The sequence below is a fragment of the Chiloscyllium punctatum genome, chromosome 1, assembly GCF_047496795.1.
Source record: "Chiloscyllium punctatum isolate Juve2018m chromosome 1, sChiPun1.3, whole genome shotgun sequence".
NCBI classification, from domain to species: domain Eukaryota; kingdom Metazoa; phylum Chordata; class Chondrichthyes; order Orectolobiformes; family Hemiscylliidae; genus Chiloscyllium; species Chiloscyllium punctatum.
Genome location: NC_092739.1, coordinates 126,798,720 through 126,819,217, shown reverse-complemented (window position 1 = coordinate 126,819,217; position 20,498 = coordinate 126,798,720). Strand labels below are relative to the sequence as shown.

At 41.1% G+C, this 20,498-nt stretch overlaps 1 protein-coding gene across 1 annotated transcript in view; it reads right to left on the bottom strand.

Annotated features, from left to right (window-relative positions):
- Positions 1 to 18,208, bottom strand: part of nars1 (asparaginyl-tRNA synthetase 1) — a 48,012-nt gene extending 29,804 nt beyond the window's left edge. The window contains exons 1-5 of the mRNA XM_072573846.1: positions 18,073 to 18,208; positions 13,837 to 13,919; positions 13,679 to 13,744; positions 11,306 to 11,398; positions 6,956 to 7,045 (exon numbers count right to left, since the gene is read on the bottom strand). Of these exons, the coding sequence (XP_072429947.1) occupies positions 6,956 to 7,045; positions 11,306 to 11,398; positions 13,679 to 13,744; positions 13,837 to 13,919; positions 18,073 to 18,118 (378 nt within the window). The 5' untranslated portion in view covers positions 18,119 to 18,208. The remainder of the gene's footprint in view (positions 1 to 6,955; positions 7,046 to 11,305; positions 11,399 to 13,678; positions 13,745 to 13,836; positions 13,920 to 18,072) is intronic.
- Positions 18,209 to 20,498: the final 2,290 nt, after the last annotated feature.

Sequence of the window (20,498 nt, the reverse complement as noted above, 5' to 3'; positions counted from 1 at the left end):
ATCAATGGGTCATTTAAGAAAAGAAAGACGCCATCCGCATAAAGAGTGATTTTATGCTTACCCAATCCTACTACCGGGGGCGTTATATTAGGGTCAGTTTGGATAGCTTCCGCCAGTGGTTCAATCATTAGTGTAAATATTAGTGGTCAGAGAGGGCATCCTTGACGACAACCTCTGTCAATACTAAAACTAAAAACTATCCGATGTAATGCCGTTGGTAATCACTGCTGGTTTAGGGTTGTTCTATAATACTGCGACCCACTTGGTGAAGACCTCTCCAATGCCAAACCTTTCCATAGTATAAAAAAGATAAAACTATTCTGTTCGATCAAATGCCTTCTCTGCATTTAGGGATTCAGCTAATCCCGGTATTGCTCCCTGCTGGCAGACTTGTCAATTTATAATTTCAGTTACATCACACTGTAAATGTTTGCTATAAATTCTGTGTGTTAGGATTGAGCCCTCCACTACCACCTGATGAAGGAGCGATGCTCTGAAAGCCAGTGTGCATCCAATTAAACCTGTTGGACTATAACCTGTTGTGTGATTTTTAACCATGTTTAACACTCTTAATATTATTAGTAGATCTGCGACCCTTGATAAACCCCCATCTGATCCTCTTTTATAATAAATGGTAAAACCCTCTCCAATCTTAATGCCAACATTTTTGAGAGAATTTTAAAGTCCACATTCAATAAGGACACAGGTCTATACGAAGTACAGTCATCTGGGGCTTTTCCTTTCTTAAGGATGAGAGAGATATTTGCTTCTCTCAGGGAAGGCGGGAGGCTATCCTAACTATGTGAATAATTAAATATCTCTAAGTGATCCGGTCAATGCGTCTATAAATTCTTTATAAAACTCAGCATGGAATCTGTCTGGCCCGGGCGCTTTACCGCTCTGGAGCTGCCTCGCCATCTCCTGGGCCTCCTGAGTTGTCAAGGGGACATTCAAAAGCAACATCTGCTCCAAGGTTAAGCCCAAGTTGGCCAGATTTTTTAAAAAAGACTCCATCTTCCTCGGTCTATCCTCACAACCCTTTGACTTAGACAACTTGAAGCAGAACTTTCTAAAGGCTCTATTGATCTTTTTAGGATCACAAGTCAGGATACCAACACCCTCTCTAAGAGATGTAATGGATTGGGGAAACTTCTTATTTCTAGAAAGGTAGATACCTGCCAGGCTTATCGCTGTGTTCCAATAATCTCTACTTCACAAATAGTATCTCCCTCTTTGCTTTTTGAGTAAGTGCAGTTTCCAAAGTGCCTAGAGGGCTGTAATCTGCTGTAATTTAGTAATGGACGGCCTATCAACATATGCTATCGCAGCTGCCTTCAGGCGAGCCTCAAGCAGACACTGTTGTTCTCCCTTTTGTCTTCTCCGGCTCGCATAATATGAGATAACCAAGCTGCACGCGTATGCCTTAGCAGTCTCCCACATCACCGATGGGTTACTGAATTGATAACCCAGAAAGTTTTAAATTTCTGCGAGAAATATTCTATGAACTTACTATCCTTCAATATGAAAGGGTCCATAAGCCAATGTCAGGAACCCATTGTCATCACTCGTCTTGACCTCCATCTACATTGCTGCGTGGTCAGAAATAGTTAATTCCCTATTTTACAAGACAATATCGAATTCAGAAAGGTCGAGGGGACAAAAACATATCGATTCTGGTATGACACTTGTGTGGGTTACAATAAAAAGTAAAATCTCTACCCTCAGGGTAGAAACACTTCCACACATCTACCAGTCCCAACTCCCTATTCAGATCAGCCAACTGCTTAGATCTCAGAGACATACCCGCAGAGCTCCTAGGTATCTTGTCCACCTTGGGATCGATAATACAATTAAAATCTTCCCCTAAGACCCCAAGAGCCATCAACTTGGAGAGTGCATCTGTTACAAATTTAAAAGGATGCGTCGAGGGGCAATATGCATTCAAAATCCTGTACTCCTCTCCATTTATTAGGGCTTTAAGTAATATATACCGTCCGGACTCATCTTTTATCTGGCTTAGCATTTGGAAGGATAAGAATGGCCACTCCCCTAATTTTTGAGCTAAAAGATGAAAAGAACACCTGACCAAATCCTCCCTGTTGCAGCTTCGAATGCTCCTTATCAAGTAGATGTGTCTCCTGTAAAAGGGCTACATCAACCCCCTCTTTTTTAAAAACTTAATAATATATTTTTCCTTTTAATTGGCGAATGGCTCCCCTTGACATTCCAGGTGCACCATTTAAATGAATGACTGGCCATGATCGTTCAAGTAAGTCCAAGATCCCCCCCCAGGAGGAAGAACCCCACTCAAAAAGCATCAGGTAGAGACCATAAACAATTCATATAAACTTAAAAATACAAACTTTAAAACAATTAAATCAAAACAAATAAGAACTACTCCTAAAAAAAAGACATAATCAAAAGGAGACTTTCTCCCTTGTCCATAGGGGCACTCCTACCTTCCAGTAATTCCACCATAACACCTCCCAGCTACAGCCATACCCTCGGCCCAGACATTACAAAGTAAGATAAACAAATACCAATGTCTCATAATACAAGAATTAGAAGTGGGCAACCAACCTGTCTCCTCCATATTATTACCTAGGCACTCTTTACAAAACAGCAACATAAAATAAAATATATAAAATTACAATCCCAGCAAATATTAAGGAAAACAAACCTCAGAAACATACCCCAACAACCGGATAAACCAAGTGAGTTATAGATAAGAGTTAAAAGAAAGAAGCCCCCCCCCCAAGGATGGATGGAAAACAGAAAGGGGGAGGGAGGAGGGAAAGGGGGTAAAATAAAGTCATTGTTCATATAGTTCAAGTCCATCAGTCTATTTGAGAGCATCCAAAAATTCTTTTTACTTTTTCCAGCGATCTGAAATTATACACATACCATCCATGACTAAAGCTTAGCGTTGCCAGGTATCACAGAGTACTGAATATTTAAGTCCCTTAGACACTTCTTTACCTCATCAAACACCTTCCTCTTGCGTACCACAACCGGAGAAAAGTCCTGGAACAGCATTATTTTGGATCCCTTGTATACCATGGCTTGGGGATTCTTCCCCAAAACTCTGGAGGCCTCCAGCATCATTTGTTTTTCCCTGTAGTGCTGGAGTTGCACTCGGACCAGGCAGGGGTGCTGATCCGACTCGAGCCTGTGCACAACAACCCAGTGGGCCCGCTCAACCCGCACCCAGCCTAACTCAGACTCCACCTTCAGCAGTTGAGAGAGCCATTGCTCCAAAATGTCAGCAAGCTGATCTTCCTCCTCCTGTTCGGGAAGGCCCAGCAACCAAATATTTTTCCGACAATCATGATTTTCGGATGATTCAGCAACAGTCTCAGAGGGCACAGCCCGTTGCTCTGACCCTCCAAAACGCTGCCTGAGTTTTGCGATCTCTCGGTCATGCTTCTGCAGCATGACTCCCACCTGGACTGGGTCTCTTCAATCAATGCATCGATCTTCTCTCGGAGCTTAACAAACTCAGAGATCAGGCTCGCCTCCGCAGATAGGTCACCAGAGGTGGATGCGGATGCATCTGTTGCTGTGAGGGAGGGTGGGCCCCTACTTGTTGCGAACTTCGTGGTCCTTTATCTTTGGTCATCTTAAAATGTATCAAACTGCTAAATGACTGTAGCTGCTGGAAAAGGCTATTTTTAGTAGTTTAAAAAAAGTGAGGGGAGGGTAGGTGCCCCACTTTGCCTGGGTCCTGGGCAGAGCTCAGCAGACCCAAGCCTACTGGGTCGCTGCCACCTTGAATCTGCCCCCCCCCCCCCAATCTCTGGTAACTGTTGTTAAGCAAATTCAATATTACTATCCACTTAGTGTAAGGAACCAGCTTCTGCTTAACACTGTTACAACTTCATGCATTTGAAGTGCAACCTGGAAACTCTGTCCAAAGTGTGAACAAGAAGACTTCTACAGCAGAACAAAAAAAAACAGAAACTAGGTGCAAGAGTATACAACTCAGGTCTTCAAACCTGCTCTGCCATTCATTATGATCATGGCTGATCCTCTGTCTCAACCAGAGAGCGAAGACTGGGTACTATTAAAAAGGATTGCTCGTTGGGGTCTGTTGGTGAAGAATAACCATAATATGATGGAATTCTTCACTAAGATTGCAGAAATACGTGAAATCTGAAACCAAGGTGCTGAATCAAAATAAAGGGAAATCCAAGAGTGAGATACAAGGATTGGGGAACCTTACGAAAGGAATCAACAGTGGATAGATAATATTTAACATTTAAAGATTACGTGCATATAATACAACAATATTAGTCGAAAAACACTAATCACTTACATGGGACTTTTTCAAAAACCTTCTGAAAATACAAATACACCACAATCAGTGGTTCTTCCTTATCTATTCTACTAGTTACATCCTCAGAAAACTCAACTAGATATGCTACGCACATTTGACTTTTATAAATCCATGCTGGCCTTTGTGCAATTGAGTTAATAAACATGGATTACAGCAGTTCAAGAAGGCAGCTCAACATCAGTTTCTCCAGGGGAATGGGCAGTAAATGCTGGAATTGCGAGATAGTTTGCCCAATCTATACATGAATTAAAGTCATCCATGATTAGAGGTGCACCGTTATTACAAGCAGCTGATTTCTTGTTTAAAGCCTTCCCTAAAGTTTCTACTACTTGGAATGCCCCTTGTAAATGTAGTATTTCATATCCATGTCTGTCAGATGGGAGATCGACGTTCAACTCCCTAACTGGAAGTGGCTGACCTGTGTGTGATAGACTGTGTGTAAGCAAGGGTGGCTTCTTAAGGGCTCTTGTGGTACAATGGAAGTGTCCCTACGGCTGAGCCAGGAAGCCTGGGTCAATCCCACTTGCTCCAGAGGTGCATCGTAATACATCCAAACGGGTTGGTTAGAAAGTATCCAATCTCCAGTACTGTATGGAGCCTATAGACAATTCCAACGTTTTCTGCCTCCTGGTGTTTCTTATCTCCTCCACCGAGTACAGATCATGATTTTCTGAGCCAGTGCCTTGCCTCACTGTTGCACTGATTTCATCCTTTACTATTAATGTTATCCCACATTTATTCCATTTTTGCCTGTCTTTCTTAAATAACAAATAGCCCTGGATGTTTGATTCCCATTCTCTGTAATCAAACCATTTACATCTATGTGTATTGCTAATTCATCATCCTCACTGTGAATGCTCCATGTATAAAGTCACAAAGCTTTTAGACCTGTCTTTTTAATCTCATTAGTCATCTTAGCATTATTTTGCACGATGGCCTCATTTGTTTTTATCCCATGTTTTTCTTGCCTTCCATTTTTGCCTCTTAGCTTCTGTTCTTTTGTTTCTATCCTTGTTTCTCCCTATTCTGTCTCTCTGCTCAGGTTTCCAGACCCCTGTCATTCTAGTTTAAACCCTCCCTGACAACAGCAGAAAGAAAATGGACGGAAGTGCCAACCAGTCCTCCTTCTCCAGAACTGGGCCTAGTGTCCCAGGAATCTGAATCCTTCCCACCTATTTCATGACTCCATCTATGTATTCATTTGGTATGCCCTGCCATTTTTACTCTGCCTAACATGCGATGTTGGTGATAATCCTGAGATCGCTACCGTTGGAAGTTCTACTTTATAATTTACACCCTAACTCCCTAAACTGTTTTTAGGACCTCAACCATTTTTACCGATGCTTTGATACCAATATGTACTATGACCATTGGCTGTTCATCTCTCTCTCTTCCCCTCACACACGCTTCAGAAAGTACCACAGCCCTACTGAGGCATCCTTGACTCTAAGACCAGATAAGCGTGTGTCTCTTGAAGTCTCTCTTGCGGCTGCGGAAACAACTGCAGCCCTTACTATTGAATCCCCTATAACAACAGTTCTGCCATTCTTCTTCTTCCCCTCTTGTCCACTACAGCCACTCAATGTGCCAAGGTTTTGCTTCTACTCCCTGAGAAGTCATGATCTACAACAATATCCAAAATGGTAAATCTGTCAGGAGAGAACAACAGTCAAACGGGACTCCTGCACTATTTGCCTTCCTCTACTCTGCTTGGTTGTCACTCATCGCCTCTGCCTGCAAATAAAATAATAGGTGTGCTCGTCTTTCTTTGAAGTCTTCTGCGCAAGCGAAAGAAGCTTAATGTTTGGAGCAATGATTTATTTCACCCATTTCTCCCTCTCATTATATGTACACTTCATGTTCTTCAAACCCTTCAACCACATGGTATCGGCATCAACATCAACTTCACTAGTTTCCTAATCCCCCCTTCCCTATCTCATCCCAGATCCAACCCCCTAAACCTGGCACCACCTTCTTGAACTGTCCATCTTCCTTCCCACCTTTTTACTCTACCCTATCGCTATCACCCACGACATGCACCTCCCTATCACGTTTCCAGCTACCTTCCCCCCCTACTGCTACCTTCTTATTTATCTCTTAGTGCCCCCCCCCAACCCCCAAATCAATCCTGATGAAGGGCTTATGCCTGAAAGGTCGAATCTCTTGGTCCTCAGGTGCTGCCTGATCTGCTGTGCTTTTCCAGGGCCACACTTTTCGAAACACAGCTTTAAAACAACCAATGATGAAATCATTCCTTTATGATTTAAATTGGCTATAAATTTACTTGTCTTGATCAGCCCAATCATGAAGAGACAGTTTGGTATTTTACATTGGTTTACTCAGGAAGTATATCAATTACTAAACTGGTTGACTAAGTAGACTTCAATTTCTCTACTAATAATTGATACTGATTTTCTGGTGACAAAATTACACTGCGATACAACCAAAGTATTATTTTATTGAGCTGAAATTGGAAAGTAGGGCATACACCTTTATTTGCTTCTTGACCCCTCGTGAAATGGAGGGTTAACCAACAGTAGTCAACAATGTCATGGACGAAGACAGATTATTGCCTATTCATTGCACATTAAAGGTGATGCAATTGGTTTTGCCCATTACCTGCTGTGGTTCTCCAAGAGTAACATCCAGTTTAATAACTATCTTTTTGGCCTCCTCCAAATTTTTCTCTCTCCGTAATGCATCTTCAAGCTGTTGAAAAGAAAGCAGATTTTTAAATAAAATCGGTTTGTCCAGAACAAAGTTAAATGTATATCCCACTCTTAAAACATTTGCAAATACCACTGGGTCCACACAATTTGGAACACACATACCAACCCAAGCTACTAGAGTTCCACGTATTAAATGGAAACTACACAGAAACAGATGATTCTGCCAAAATGTCTGCCCTAATGTTTACGTTTCACATCTCAGCACATTTCATCTACCACATCTCATCCTTGCCATCTTTTTGTTTCCTTTTCCCTTATTACTCCTTATGAAGGGGGGTCGGTTAACTCAGCTAGCTAGATGGGTTCAATTTCCACGCCAGCTAAGGTTACCATGAAGGACATACCCTCTTAGCCTCTCCCCTTGCCCAAGGTGGGGTGACTTACAATTAAATCACCACCAGTTGCCTCTCTGTAAATGAGAAAGCAGCCATATGGTCTGGTAGGAGCATGGTTACTACACCTTGATTTTATTAAGAGTTAAATTTTTCTTTGAAAAGCATCTAAGGTATTTGCCTCTAATGGACCAGGCCAGACCCCACCAAAGCATTGCGAGAAGGTCACCCAGAACCTAACTTTTTTTCTTGTTGTTTTAAGCAGATGTAAAGTGGATATTCCAGGAGAGATGCCCCTGGTCAAACCACTGACTATTAAACAAAACAGAATTTATTTACAAGATTGAATGAAACACAAACAACAGAAAACAGAATAACGAATAACCTAACCTATCTGAAAACTCAACAGATCATCTCAACTTAATGTTGTTCCAAATATTTGCAACAATCCTCATGAACACTCCTTGGCACAAAAGGTAAAACCAAACACATGTTCTTATAGGATAGAAGTCAGAGAGAGAAGAGAGAACCAACCTGGACCTGCTTCTTTTGGTCCAGCAGCTTTTTTCACACTCCTGCTAAAAACCAAACCAGAGAAAAGCTGAACTGGGAGAACTGGTCACTCCCCTTTCATTAAAAGAAACACTTGTACAAACTTGAAAGCTTTCTGCCCGAGGCAGTATCTAGCAAGTTTTGAGAAGATTTGTGGCTCAGGTTGAGGTTCTGGACGAAAGTTTGCTCACTGAGCTAGAAGGTTTGTTTTCATTTGAAAAACTTCCAGCTCAGCGAGCAAACTTACATCCTGTGGCCGTATCTGTTAGCTATTATCAAATTGGCACTAAAACCCTTCAACCCCAGAAGGGAGTCTGTGTCGTTTACGATTTCTCTGAAAAAGAGACCAAGACAGCATAACCTTGTTAAAGGAGCAGCTTCATCTTGCCTCAAACACTTCATCTGGTTACCAATCACTTAAAAATGAAATTTCTCCTCCCTTCTTTAGTTAATTTATCACTGTTTATAGCAATTCTCCTCTAAGTAGAAACAATCTCTTGAGAGATACTGTCCAAATTATTCATAATCTTTAAACTCTACATCTGGTCTCCCTATTGTCTTCTCTTTTCTAAAAAGGGATTCCACCTGTTTAAATTTCAACTAATATAGGTAATCCCTCAGATTTGATGCATTCTGAGCATTGTACTGCACTTTGCCAGTTTTTCTCGTTCTAATCTCCAGAATGCAACATGAATTTTGAGTTTGTTTCAACATTTAACTTAGAGAGAAAAATTCCAAGACATCAAATTATTCATAAATTGTCAAGTGGTGGCCATAGGAAAATGAAAGAATTTATTTTGCATTAAAAGTAACAAAACACAACTTCAGAAAAAAAAACTACTTCAATTTTCCAATTATATTCATCCTAGTAGTCGAAGGACTACCAATACCATTTCATGGGTTTTACAGTGTGGACCTGTGTCAAATATGAATTTAAATTCACTTAATCTAAAACTTGCATAGTTTGAAGGGAAGCAATAACTCATTCCAAGAGGAGGACTTGGATTAAAGCTAACACTACCACTGATCTAAGTATTTTTCTACTCAACAATATTTGGTTTAAATTAAAACCACTGATCATTATTTACCAGTGGTAACTCACTTTATGGGTGGATCGTAAAACTGCTAATATGACACTCCTATTCAAAAAGGGAAACTGGCAAAAAGCTGGTAATTGTAGGCCAATTGGCCTAACATTAATGTTGGAGAAGTATGTGAATTAATTATTAAAGAATAACAGAACTTTTGGAAAATCATAATCAAGCAGAGTCAGCATGGCTTCAGGGAGGAGAAATAATGTCCAGCTAATTAAGAGTCTTTGGAGGAAGTTGAAAGCAAAGTGGACAGAGTAGAACCAGAACTTCCAGAACATGTTCAGTATGGTATATCGCAAAGGATAAGATAAGCCCATGGTGTTAGAGATAGTTCATTGGTATGATACAGAGATTTGCTAATGGGCAGGAAACAGTGAGTGGAGAAACAGGGATCTTTTTTCAGGTTGGCAACCCACAACCAGTGGGAGTTCCATTGAGGTCAGTGCTGCGACTGCAACTGTTTACAATGTATCTTATTGACTTTGAGGAAGGAAGTGAATGTACTGTTGTCAAATTTGAAGACATCACTAATTTAGTTGTGAGAGGGATACAAATAATTTAGAAAAAAAAATTGATAAGTGGGCAAAACGTTAGCAAGTGAAGTGTAATGTGGGAAAATGTGAAGTTGCTCATTTTGAAGGGTGAAAAAAAAAGAACAAAACATTATTCAAATGGAGAAAAACTGCAGAAAGCTGCAAAGGGACTTGGGAGCACTTGTGCACGAAACAAAAGCTAGCACACAGGTGCAGCAGGTAACAGGAAGGTTAATGGAACATTAACTCTTACTTCAAGGCAGTGGAGTATAGGATAATTGGAGCATAAGATAATAACAAATGTACAAAGTACTGGTGAGAGACCATCTAGAGTGGTTTTGGCCTCCTTACGAAAAGATATAATTTCATTGGAGGCAGTTCAGAGAAGGTTCACTAGAATGGAGGGATGATCAATAAGCAAAGATTAAACAGGTTGGGGCTTGGAAGAATGAGATGTGACCACATGGAAACACATAGAATTCTTAAGGGGCTTGACAGGTTAAACGCTCAGAGGATGGTCCCCCTCCTGCGAAAGTCTCGGACCATAGTCTAAGATTTAGTGCTAATTAAAGACTGAGATGAGGAGGAATTTCTTCCCTCAGAAGGTTGTGAGTCTTTGAAACTCATTGCCACGGAGAAATGTGGGATTAGACACCTTGTGTCCAGTTAAGGCGGAGATACACGGATTGCTGATGAGGAGGGGAATCAAGGGTTACAGGGAAAGGGACAGGAAAGTCGATGTGAGCAATATCGGATGAGCAATATTCCTATTGATGGGGCACTGAGGGACCAAACAACCAATCTCCTCCTGTTCCTCTTTCCAATGGTTTTAAATATCACAGATCAAGTCCCACTGTGCGGACTTAGACTTGAGGTCAAGGTTAAGTCTGAGACTCTGGCGCAAGACTGAGTAAAACATTCAATACCAGGCTGCTGTCTTAAGAGTGAAATGTTAAATAAAAGGGCAAAGATCATATGGCATAGATTAATAGCAGCCAGTTCCCTCAAGCCTTTGACATTATTTTTTGTTCAAGCAAGCAATGTTTCATATATAGACTGCTGTAATTTGAGAATTTGAGCTCTACAGTGAAGGAAAAATAGATTTTAATTTTCAGCTCTGAAGATCTGACTTGTTTTCCAAAAGGAAAGGACTGTTGAGAAGTTGAAAAGATATTTGCTGACTTGAGATTTACAAACTAGACTGTAAAAGAGATGTGATAAATGTAGAATAAATGGAACAAGGATCATTTCAAATCTGGGTCCAGAACAGGGATACACATCAGGGCCCATTGACCAGAATACATGGCATTAGGAAGCCCACTGTGCTTGACTTGGGGGCCTTGCCTAGCCCTGCACTAGAGCTTGTGATTTCTGCCTTTGAACCATTGTTTCCAAACCATCCAGTCCTTTCCATCACCTCACATGCAAGTCTGTTGAAGACTAAATGATAAAACATTTAACGTTAATTAATCAATTTCCGTAACATGCAACCACTAGGCTGAGAGAAAAACTGCTACATGGCCCTTTACTTCCCCTATTTGTGTATGTTTCCATGTTATTATTGAATGCACAGTATGGTTGTTATATTGTACCTGAAAAGTAATTGGAAGTACCTTGATAAAGTAAACTGCCAATCAAAGGTAAGCATTGAATGAATTCAAATCCTGCATATTCACTGCAGGAAAGGTCCAAATGAGAAGTGTAAAAAATGAATAAAGATCTTTCTTACCTCCCTTTTCTCTTTTGATTCGTTCTTTATTTGATCCCGTTGCCAGAGCTTTCTAACAGTTTTCATCTGTGACTTTGATATAACCTCCCAGCGCTTAAAAAGAAAGATGTGAAATGCAATCTTGTAACTGTTGAGGTAAACAACGATGTCACCAACAACAAAAGGACCAATCTCCAATAGTTCAGTTGTTGTTTCTCAGCTTCTCAATCAACAACTCATGCGGCTTGTCAACAATTATTTTAGAATTGCTACAGTCTATTATAAAAGCCTTAATAGCACAGCACTTGGAAAACACTAGCAGGATCAGACAGAGTCAGCATGGACATTGACAAAAACAGAAATCATGCTTAATAATTCTACTGGAATTGTTCACGCATACAACTAGTTGAATTGATAAGGAGGAGCTAGTAGAGGCAATTTAACTGGACTTTCATAAGGCTCTTGATAAAGTCCCATACAAGAGATTAGCATGTAAAACTAAAGCGCATGGAATTGAGGGTAGCGTACTGACATGGATAGAGACCAGGTTGGCAGACAGGAAACAAAGAATGAATAAATAAGTATTTTTCTGATCGGCAGGCACTGACAAACGGAGTGACACAGGAATTATTGCTTTTTCATAATATATGTGATTTAGATGGGGAAACAATGCAATATCTTAAGTTTGCAGAGAACAAAAGGTTGGGTGGGAGGGTGAGCTGCGAGAAGGATGAAGAGATGCTTCGTTGATAGGGACTATTTGAGTAAGTGGGCAAATGCATGACAGAACTATAATATGGATAAATGTGAAATTATCAACTTTAAAATCATAAAAATGGGAAGGCAAATTATCCAAATGATACAAAATAGGGAGGTGGGATGCAATGAGACTTGGTTGTCTCTCTCTAGCAGCTGCTGAAAATAAACATACAGGTGCAGCAGTTGGTGAAGAGGCAAATGTTAAGTAAATGGTATGAATTCCAGAGATGAAAGGCTTGTCTTATGGGGACAGATCGAACAACTTAGGTCTATAAAGACAAACAGAGAAGAGGGGCAATTAATTACATCCCCACTATTGTAATTTTAGTGACACTACCCAAAAAAAGAGCCATTATTTGTGCCCCACAGTTTCCTAAATTTGCTTCAATCAGAGAGGTTTCAGGAGAGTTTTATGGGTTACAACACAAGGTTTTCATAAATTAAAAATTAGACTGAAGGAAGGTCAAGCTATTTCAGGCCCAAGGAGAAGCACAGATTATCAAATGTACATATTAACAGTTCCTTTATTAACTGAAGTTCCTAAGCAAAGAAAGTTCAAAAAAAGTGAGTACCATTTGCAGAGGTTTAGACAAAGCTAAGATGATGCCAATTAAGAAACAATACAAATATAGCGCCAAGGTGAAACAAGAACATAACCAAGGAACATAGAATACCCAAAGTCACATTCAGGTTTCTCAGCAAGCAAACAAACTATTTAATATGTACATTGTCCAAGAAATAAACCAAAGGTGGAAGTCGACCCAATGCTGCAAAGAGAAAATGAGTTTCATTTGTTTGTTTGTTGCATTATGATTAAGCAAATCCAAGCTTGTGCAAGAGTCTGAACTTTCAACAACCTTATCTTTATAAATATGGTAATTTAAGTTGCATTCATTTATCAAAAAAATATTATTCTAATTTAATTCCAAAAGACCAATACAGAACCTATTACAGTTTTTGACAAATAAAGTTGTCTTAATATGATTTAATTTTTAATATCTCTAGGAAAAAAGGTCGTACTTCATTCAGTGTTGGGAATCATTTGGCCAAAAACTGAAATTGTCAATCATAACCTAATATAATTTTCTTTTATATAAAAAATATATATTAAATGTAAAATATAAAAAAGCTACATTTAGCTTAAAAGATGAATTACTTACTTGCATGCCCTTCAATCAATTTTGGACGTTTTCAATACAGTCATGTCCCCCCCTCCCTAGATCCACGGCGGATATGTTCCAAGACCTACCATGGAAGCCCGAAACCACGGATAGGTGCGAACCCATTCATTTAAATGGGAAACGGACCTTTCTGGCAGCCTCCTGATCCCTGGTTCTGGAACGTTCCCTATAATATGTTCCGGCCACGGTAAACTGCAGAAACTGGACCAGTGGACCATTTTCTGCATAGAAGAATTGTGGAAAGTGCATTCAGACTACCTACCTTTGTAACCTCTCTCTCCTGTTCCAAACAAGATTAGAGAGCATAAGTCAAACATGAAACTTTATGATATTTGCGTTCAGGACAGGATACTGCCATTTAATCAACCTACGTATTCTACAAAATGATTCATTTGATTTTTTTAATTTGAATATTGAAGAAAGAAAACATTTTTAAAAAAGAATTTGTATTCACCTCATTTTCTTTTTGGGAATCCACATAAATAGTTGGGAATGGTTCCTTCCCTGCCACTTTTAAGGCCTACAAAAGGAACAGAGTCAGTTCATAACCCTTATACATTTTCATTAATAAAAATAATTTATTTCAAATGCTGTTACTGACTGAAAGCTTACCCAAAGAGCTGTTTTAAATGGCTTGTCTTTTGTTCCTGTTCCAGTTTCATCATCTCCTTCACGACCAGAGACATACAGTTCAGCTGTAACATATGAAAATTGAAAATCTTATTCCTGTAGACCCAAGTGTTTGAGGCCTATTACCTTGTGAAAAAATACCTAGACTTATATTGTGTCTTACTGCATCTTCACAAACACTAGAAAGTGCTTTCTATGCCAAGAACTGTATGTGTAAATATATTCAATCTGATGCACTATTTCACAATGCAACACTTTTGCTGATTCATTAAATTATAATGATAGCAATCGGGGAACAGCAAAATTATGAACCCGAGTTATGCTACTGTTCACCGGCAAATCAAAATTGTAAACAACTATAACATCAGTTTCAACTTAAGTATTATGTTCCAAAATTGCAGGTTTGATGATTAAATATTCTCCTCCCCTCTCTTCCAGAGATATGCATTTGCACAGATATTTGCAATGTTTTAATTCGTTACTCAAATGTCATCTTCTTAAGTGCTAACCCAGACATCTGCATTGTTTTATTACTAGTATTGCTATAACCAATTAATCCAAACAGATCGAAGATTGAATCAGAGACCCTTTAGCTTATCTGGTTCTGCTACTCCCTTGCTGTCTTTACGAACTGAACCTTCAAGGGGATAATTAAACAACACTCCAAAATTCTCTGTGATGATACCTAAAAGCTTTAAAACCACAGCTAAATCCATTGTGCCAATCTCACATTGTTTTACATTAATTGTTATTTTTCCATCATTTGAATGTACTGCCAAGACAGCATGCTCAAAGTCAACAAGAAGGAACATGCTTTTATTCCCAAATCTACATTACAGTTCCCAATCAAATGTTTAACCAGCTAGTTAACAAGTTCTTTCTCTTTTCAACAAAGGATTTAAGCCATATTTGGGAGTTGGCTATTCCACATTACTTCTGTTTTTTTTTAAAATTCTATAAAATTCCCTTGTTTTAGTGGAGGCAAAATTTACACATGCACTGTCTATTCATATTATCTACAACAGCAAATTGAGTTTGTGTGTAAGATCAACTCATCTAATGCTACAACCTTGTGTTTTCCCCACAGATTTTTCTTCTCTTCGGCTATTAACCTAATATCTTTTGAAAGCCATACTTTAACCCAGCCTCACAAGACTCTTCATGCATCTCAGATCCTAAACAGTTGTTGCATGAAAACATTTTCTCTCATGTCACCTCTAGACCTTTACCTCATCTTAAATTGGTCTCCACTAATTTTTGACCTTTCCATCAATGAGAGCAGTTTCTCCCCAATTAATTAGTTCAGATTATTCACCATTTTGAACATCACTATCAACTCTACTCTCAAATGTTCCAAGATATTCCAAACAATGCATACTCCTGAAGTTCCTCATCCTTGAGCAATTCTTAGAAGACTTTTCTGAACCCTGTCTAAATCTTCATACCCTTCTTGATGTGCATACCCAGAATTGGACACCATACTTCACTTGAGGCCAACCAATGGTTTATAAAGATTTTGTCATAACTTTACTTGATTTCACATTCCAACATCTATTTCTAAAGCCCAGGATCCAATATGCTTCTCTAATTACTTTGTCTATCTGTCTCATCACTTTCAACAATTTATGCACAAATATCCACAGATCCTTTCTGCTGCTTTTGCCTATAGAATTAAACTCTTCTGTTTATATTCCATCTGATTGTCCTTTCTACTAACAGTTATCTCATGCTAAATCTGATCCGCTTCATAGGCAGCTTTTCTACAGTCAGTTTATCTCCTCTTAACGTCTATCATTATCCTTTTCAATAATCATTACATTTACAGGTTTTCATCATGTGCAAATTTTGAAATTGTGCCTTGTCTGCCCAAATCTAAACCATTAATGTATATCGAGAAATAACTGTCCTGTTACTAACAAAAGAAAAATAGCACAGATGCTGGAAACCCAATGAAGAACTGAAGAAAGGTCACTGACCTGAAAAGTTCATCGCTTCTCTCTCCACAGATTCTACCAGACTTATTGAGCACCTTAAACATATTCTCTTTCTATGTCCCAGTTGTGGCTCCAGGGAAACCTGCCTCCAGTTGTTGGTCATCATTCTCTGCTTACAGTCACTCAATCTTTTTGTCACATCCCTTTTATTCCATGGGATAACAACATACTTACCCATAGCATCCATGCTTCTTGATACACTAAGTTCTTTGATAATGGACTTTCTATACTTATTTTACACCGGGAGTAACATTATAATTATACATTACACGTAATAGATTTGACTCATGTTGACCTCGTGGACTTCTCTAGTAGCCCCCAGCATTACAGATATCAGTCTCCAGCCAGTTCAATTCAGTCCACATGATATCAAGGAACAGTTCGAGATACTGGATACTGCAAAGGCTACAGACCCTGACAACATTCCGGCAATAGTACTGAAGACTTGTGCTCCAGAACTTGCTGCTCCCTTAGTTAAGCTGTTCCAATACAGTTAGAACACTAGCATCTACTCAACAATGTGGAAAATTGCCCAAGATTGTCCCGTCCACAAAAATCAAGACAAATCCAATCCAGCCAATTACCGCCTCAACAGTCCACCCGCCACCACCAGTAAAACGATGGAAGGTGTCACTAACTGTGCTATCAAGCAATACCTGCTCAGTGACATACAAATAGGGTTCAGTCAGGACCACTCAGCTTCTGACCTTATTACAGCCTTGGAATAGAGACAAAACAGCTGAATTCCAGAGTGAGGTGAGAGTGACAGCCCATAACATTAAGGCTGCATTAAACCAAATATGGCAACAAGACAAAACAATCACGTGCTACCATCTTCAACTTTTCTTTAATTCAGCTATGGGATGTGTGCGTTATTGATTTGCCAGCATTTATTGCTCATCCACAGCTGTCCTTGAGAAGATGGTGGTGGGCTGCCTTCTTGAACCACATGCTGTAGGTTGACCCACAATGTCCTTAGGGATGAAATTCCACAATTTTAATGCAGCCACATTCAAGTCAGAATGGTGAGTGGCCTGCAGGGGAAGTTGCAGGCGGTTGTGTTCTTATGTATCTGGAAGGTGCCATCTAAGGAGTTTTGGTGAGGTTGGGGGGGGGGGGTGGAAATGGTGCCAATTAAATAGGCTGCTTTGCTCTGGATAGTGTCAAGGTTTTTGAGTGTTGTTGGTGCTGCACCCATACAGGCAAGTGGAGAGTATTCCATCACACTCCTCAGTGCGGAGGCACTAACCCAGTGGTATTACCATGAGATGATTAACCTAGAAACTCAGCTGACATTCTGGGGAACAGGGTTCAAATCCTTCCACAGCAAAGGGTGGAATTCAATAAACGTGTCTGGAATCTACTGATGACCATGAAGCCATTGTCAGTTGTCAGGAAAACCTATTTGGTTCATCTGGAAATCTGCCATCCTCCCTGGTCTGGCTTACATGGGATTCTAGATTCTCAGCAATGTGGTTAACTCTCAACCATCCTCTGAGCCATTCAGATGTATCAATTACTATGAAATCTGACAGAAATGAAACCAGACTGATCACCTGGCATTGACCTAGCACCAGAACACACACAATGCCAGAAACAGCCCTGTCGACCTTGCAGAGTACTCCTTACTAACATCTTGGGGCTAGTGCCAAAACTGGGAGTGCTGTCTCACAGACAATAAAAATAGAATTAAGTAAAAATAGAAAATGCTAAAATCTCACTCTCACAAGTCTGACTGTCACATTGGAGAAAGAAGTAAAATTAACCTCTCAGCAGAACTGAAACCTTGATCCTTGCTCCCTCTCCTTCCAAATGATGATGCTAAACACAACTGTGCACGTCGAGCACGTTCGAATCATTTCAGAATAAGGAATAAAGGCTGGTTAAATAACCTCCAGTGCCACCACTGAGTGAAAACCACTGTTGCCAGACTTTTGGTTTCAGTTTTACAGGCCTATCTGGGTGTGATGCCAACGATGATCAGGGCTGCAGCCGGTGGTGGTGGGGGGCAGCTAAACACATAACGCAAGGTGTACAGTATTGAGGAGTCGAAGGAAGCCACGCCATAAAAACCCTGGAGGCATCAAACCATCCACATAAGGCAGGGATGAGCACCCAGCCCAGGCCACCAGGCAGGAAGAGCGGCCATCCAACCAGCCGAAGCCGCCTGGGAACACAAGCCCTCCCCCAGGATCTTCCCATTTCACAGGATCTTGCTCCTTACCCAGGGTCAGCTTCTCCGCCTCTTGATTAATGTCCCCAGAAGACATGTTTGAAAGTTCAGACCGCCAGACCTTCCCCGCCGTCCCTCTGTCTCGCTCTCCGGCCGGCAACGGCTGCAAAGGGGAGGGGTGATACTGAGACACACCCCCTCCTTGACACCGGGATCCAATCTCTGATTGGTCGACAGCAGTGTCAATCAGGGCCGCATGCGCAAGGCAGGGCGCTTGCTTCTGATTGCATCAGGCTTGAGTCAAACGGGGGTGGGATGGAAAGGAGATATGGGGTGGTTGTAAGATATGAGAGGTGAAGGAGCAAAGGACATTAGATTAGATTCCCTACAGTATGGAAACAGGACCTTCGGTACAACAAATACGCACTGACCTTCTGAAGAGTAACCCACCCAGACTCATTCCCCTGCCCAACACTTACCCCTAACTAATGTGCCTAACACCATGGGCAATTTCGCACAGCCAATTCACCTAACCTGCACATCTTTGGTTTGTGGAAGGAAATTTGAGCATCCGGAGGAAACCCACCCAGACATGGGGAGAATGTGAAAACTCCACACAAGACAGTCGCCCAAGGCTGGAATTGAAACTGGATCCCTGGTGCTGTGAGGAAGCAGTGCTAACCACTGAACCATCCTGCCGCCCATGATGGGAGGAAGGAAATATCGGGAGGAAGGAGATATGGGGGGAATAGGCGATATGATGGGTCGTAGATATGGGGGGATAGATGTTATGCAGGGGGTAGGTGATATGGGGTATAGGAGATATGGGAGATTTGGGGGAGGGAAATATGAGGGGATAGGAGATATGGGGGTGAGAAATATGGGGGTAGGAGATGTGGGGGAATAGGACATATGGTAAGTAGGAGATATGGGATAGATGTTATGGGGGGATAGGAGAGATGGGTTGATAGGAGATACAAGGGTTGAGAGTTATGAAGGGATAAGATATATGGGGGGAAGAGATTTGGGGGATGGATGGTATGAGAGGTGAGAGATATGGGGGATAGAATCTATGTAGGGGATAGGAGATATGTGGGGAATAGTAAATGGAGGGGATAGTTGATATGAGGGAGAATAATAGATATGGGGAGATGGGAGATATGGGGGTATCGGATATATGAGAGCATAGGAGATATCGGCGCCAGAGAAGATATTGGATGCATAGGAGATATGGGGAATTGGAGATATGGGGGAATAGGTGATATAGGGGAACTAGGAGATATGGTTGGAAGGAGATGTGTGGGGATTGGTGATATGGGGTGAATGTGGGGGATAGGAAATATGGTGGGATGGGAGATATGAGGATGGATTGGAGAAATGGGGGATAGGTGGATAGGAGATATGGGGAGCAGGAGATATGAGGAGATGGGAGATATGGGGGAATAGGAGATATGGGAGGGATAGATGGTGGGTGAAGGGGAATGGGAGATATAATAGAATCCCTATAGTGTGAAACCGGCCATTTGCTCCAACAGGTTGACAGTGACCCTCAGAAAAGTATCCCACCCAAATTTATTCCCCTATCCTATTACTCTACATTTCCCATGGCCAATTCACCTAACCTGCACATCTTTAGACAGCAAGAGGAAACTGGAACACCTGGACGAAATTCACGCAGACACAGGGAGAATGTGCAGACTCCACACAGACAGTCGCCCAAGGCTGGAATCGAACACAATGATAGGGATTGGGGGATAGAGGGAATGGGACTAGGGCATAGGTGGGGAGGGGAATAGGAGGGGAAGGTGATAGGAGGGGAGGGGGATACAGGGAATGGAGATAGTGGAATATGAGGGGAGGGGGATGGGGACATCGGAGGGAACATAGGAGTGGAGAGTATTGGGAAGGGAATTAGGACAATTCGAGGGAAATAGATGGTGACATCTTGCAAAATGTCCAGATTACAGAGGAGGAAGTGCTGAATGTCTTGAAACGGTTAAAAGTGGATAAATCCCCAGGACCTGATCAAGTGTACCCGAGAACACTGTGGGAAGCGAGAGAAGTGATTGCTGGGCCTCTCGCTGAGATATTGTATCATCGATAGTCACAGGTGAGGTGCCGGAAGACTGGAGGTTGTCAAACGTGGTGCCACTGTTTAAGAAGGGTGGTAAAGGCAAGCCAGGGAACTATAGACTGGTGAGCCTGACCTCGGTGGTGGGCAAGTTGTTGGAGGGAATCCTGAGGGACAGGATGTACATGTATTTGGAAAGGCAAGGACTGATTCGGGATAGTCAACATGGCTTTGTGCGTGGGAAATCATGTCTCACAAACTTGATTGAGGTCTTTGAAGAAGTGACAAAGAAGATTGATGAGGGCAGAGCAGTAGATGTGATCTATATGGACTTCAGTAAAGTGTTCAACAAGGTTCCCCATGGGAGACGAGTTAGCAAGGTTAGATCTCATGGATTACAGGGAGA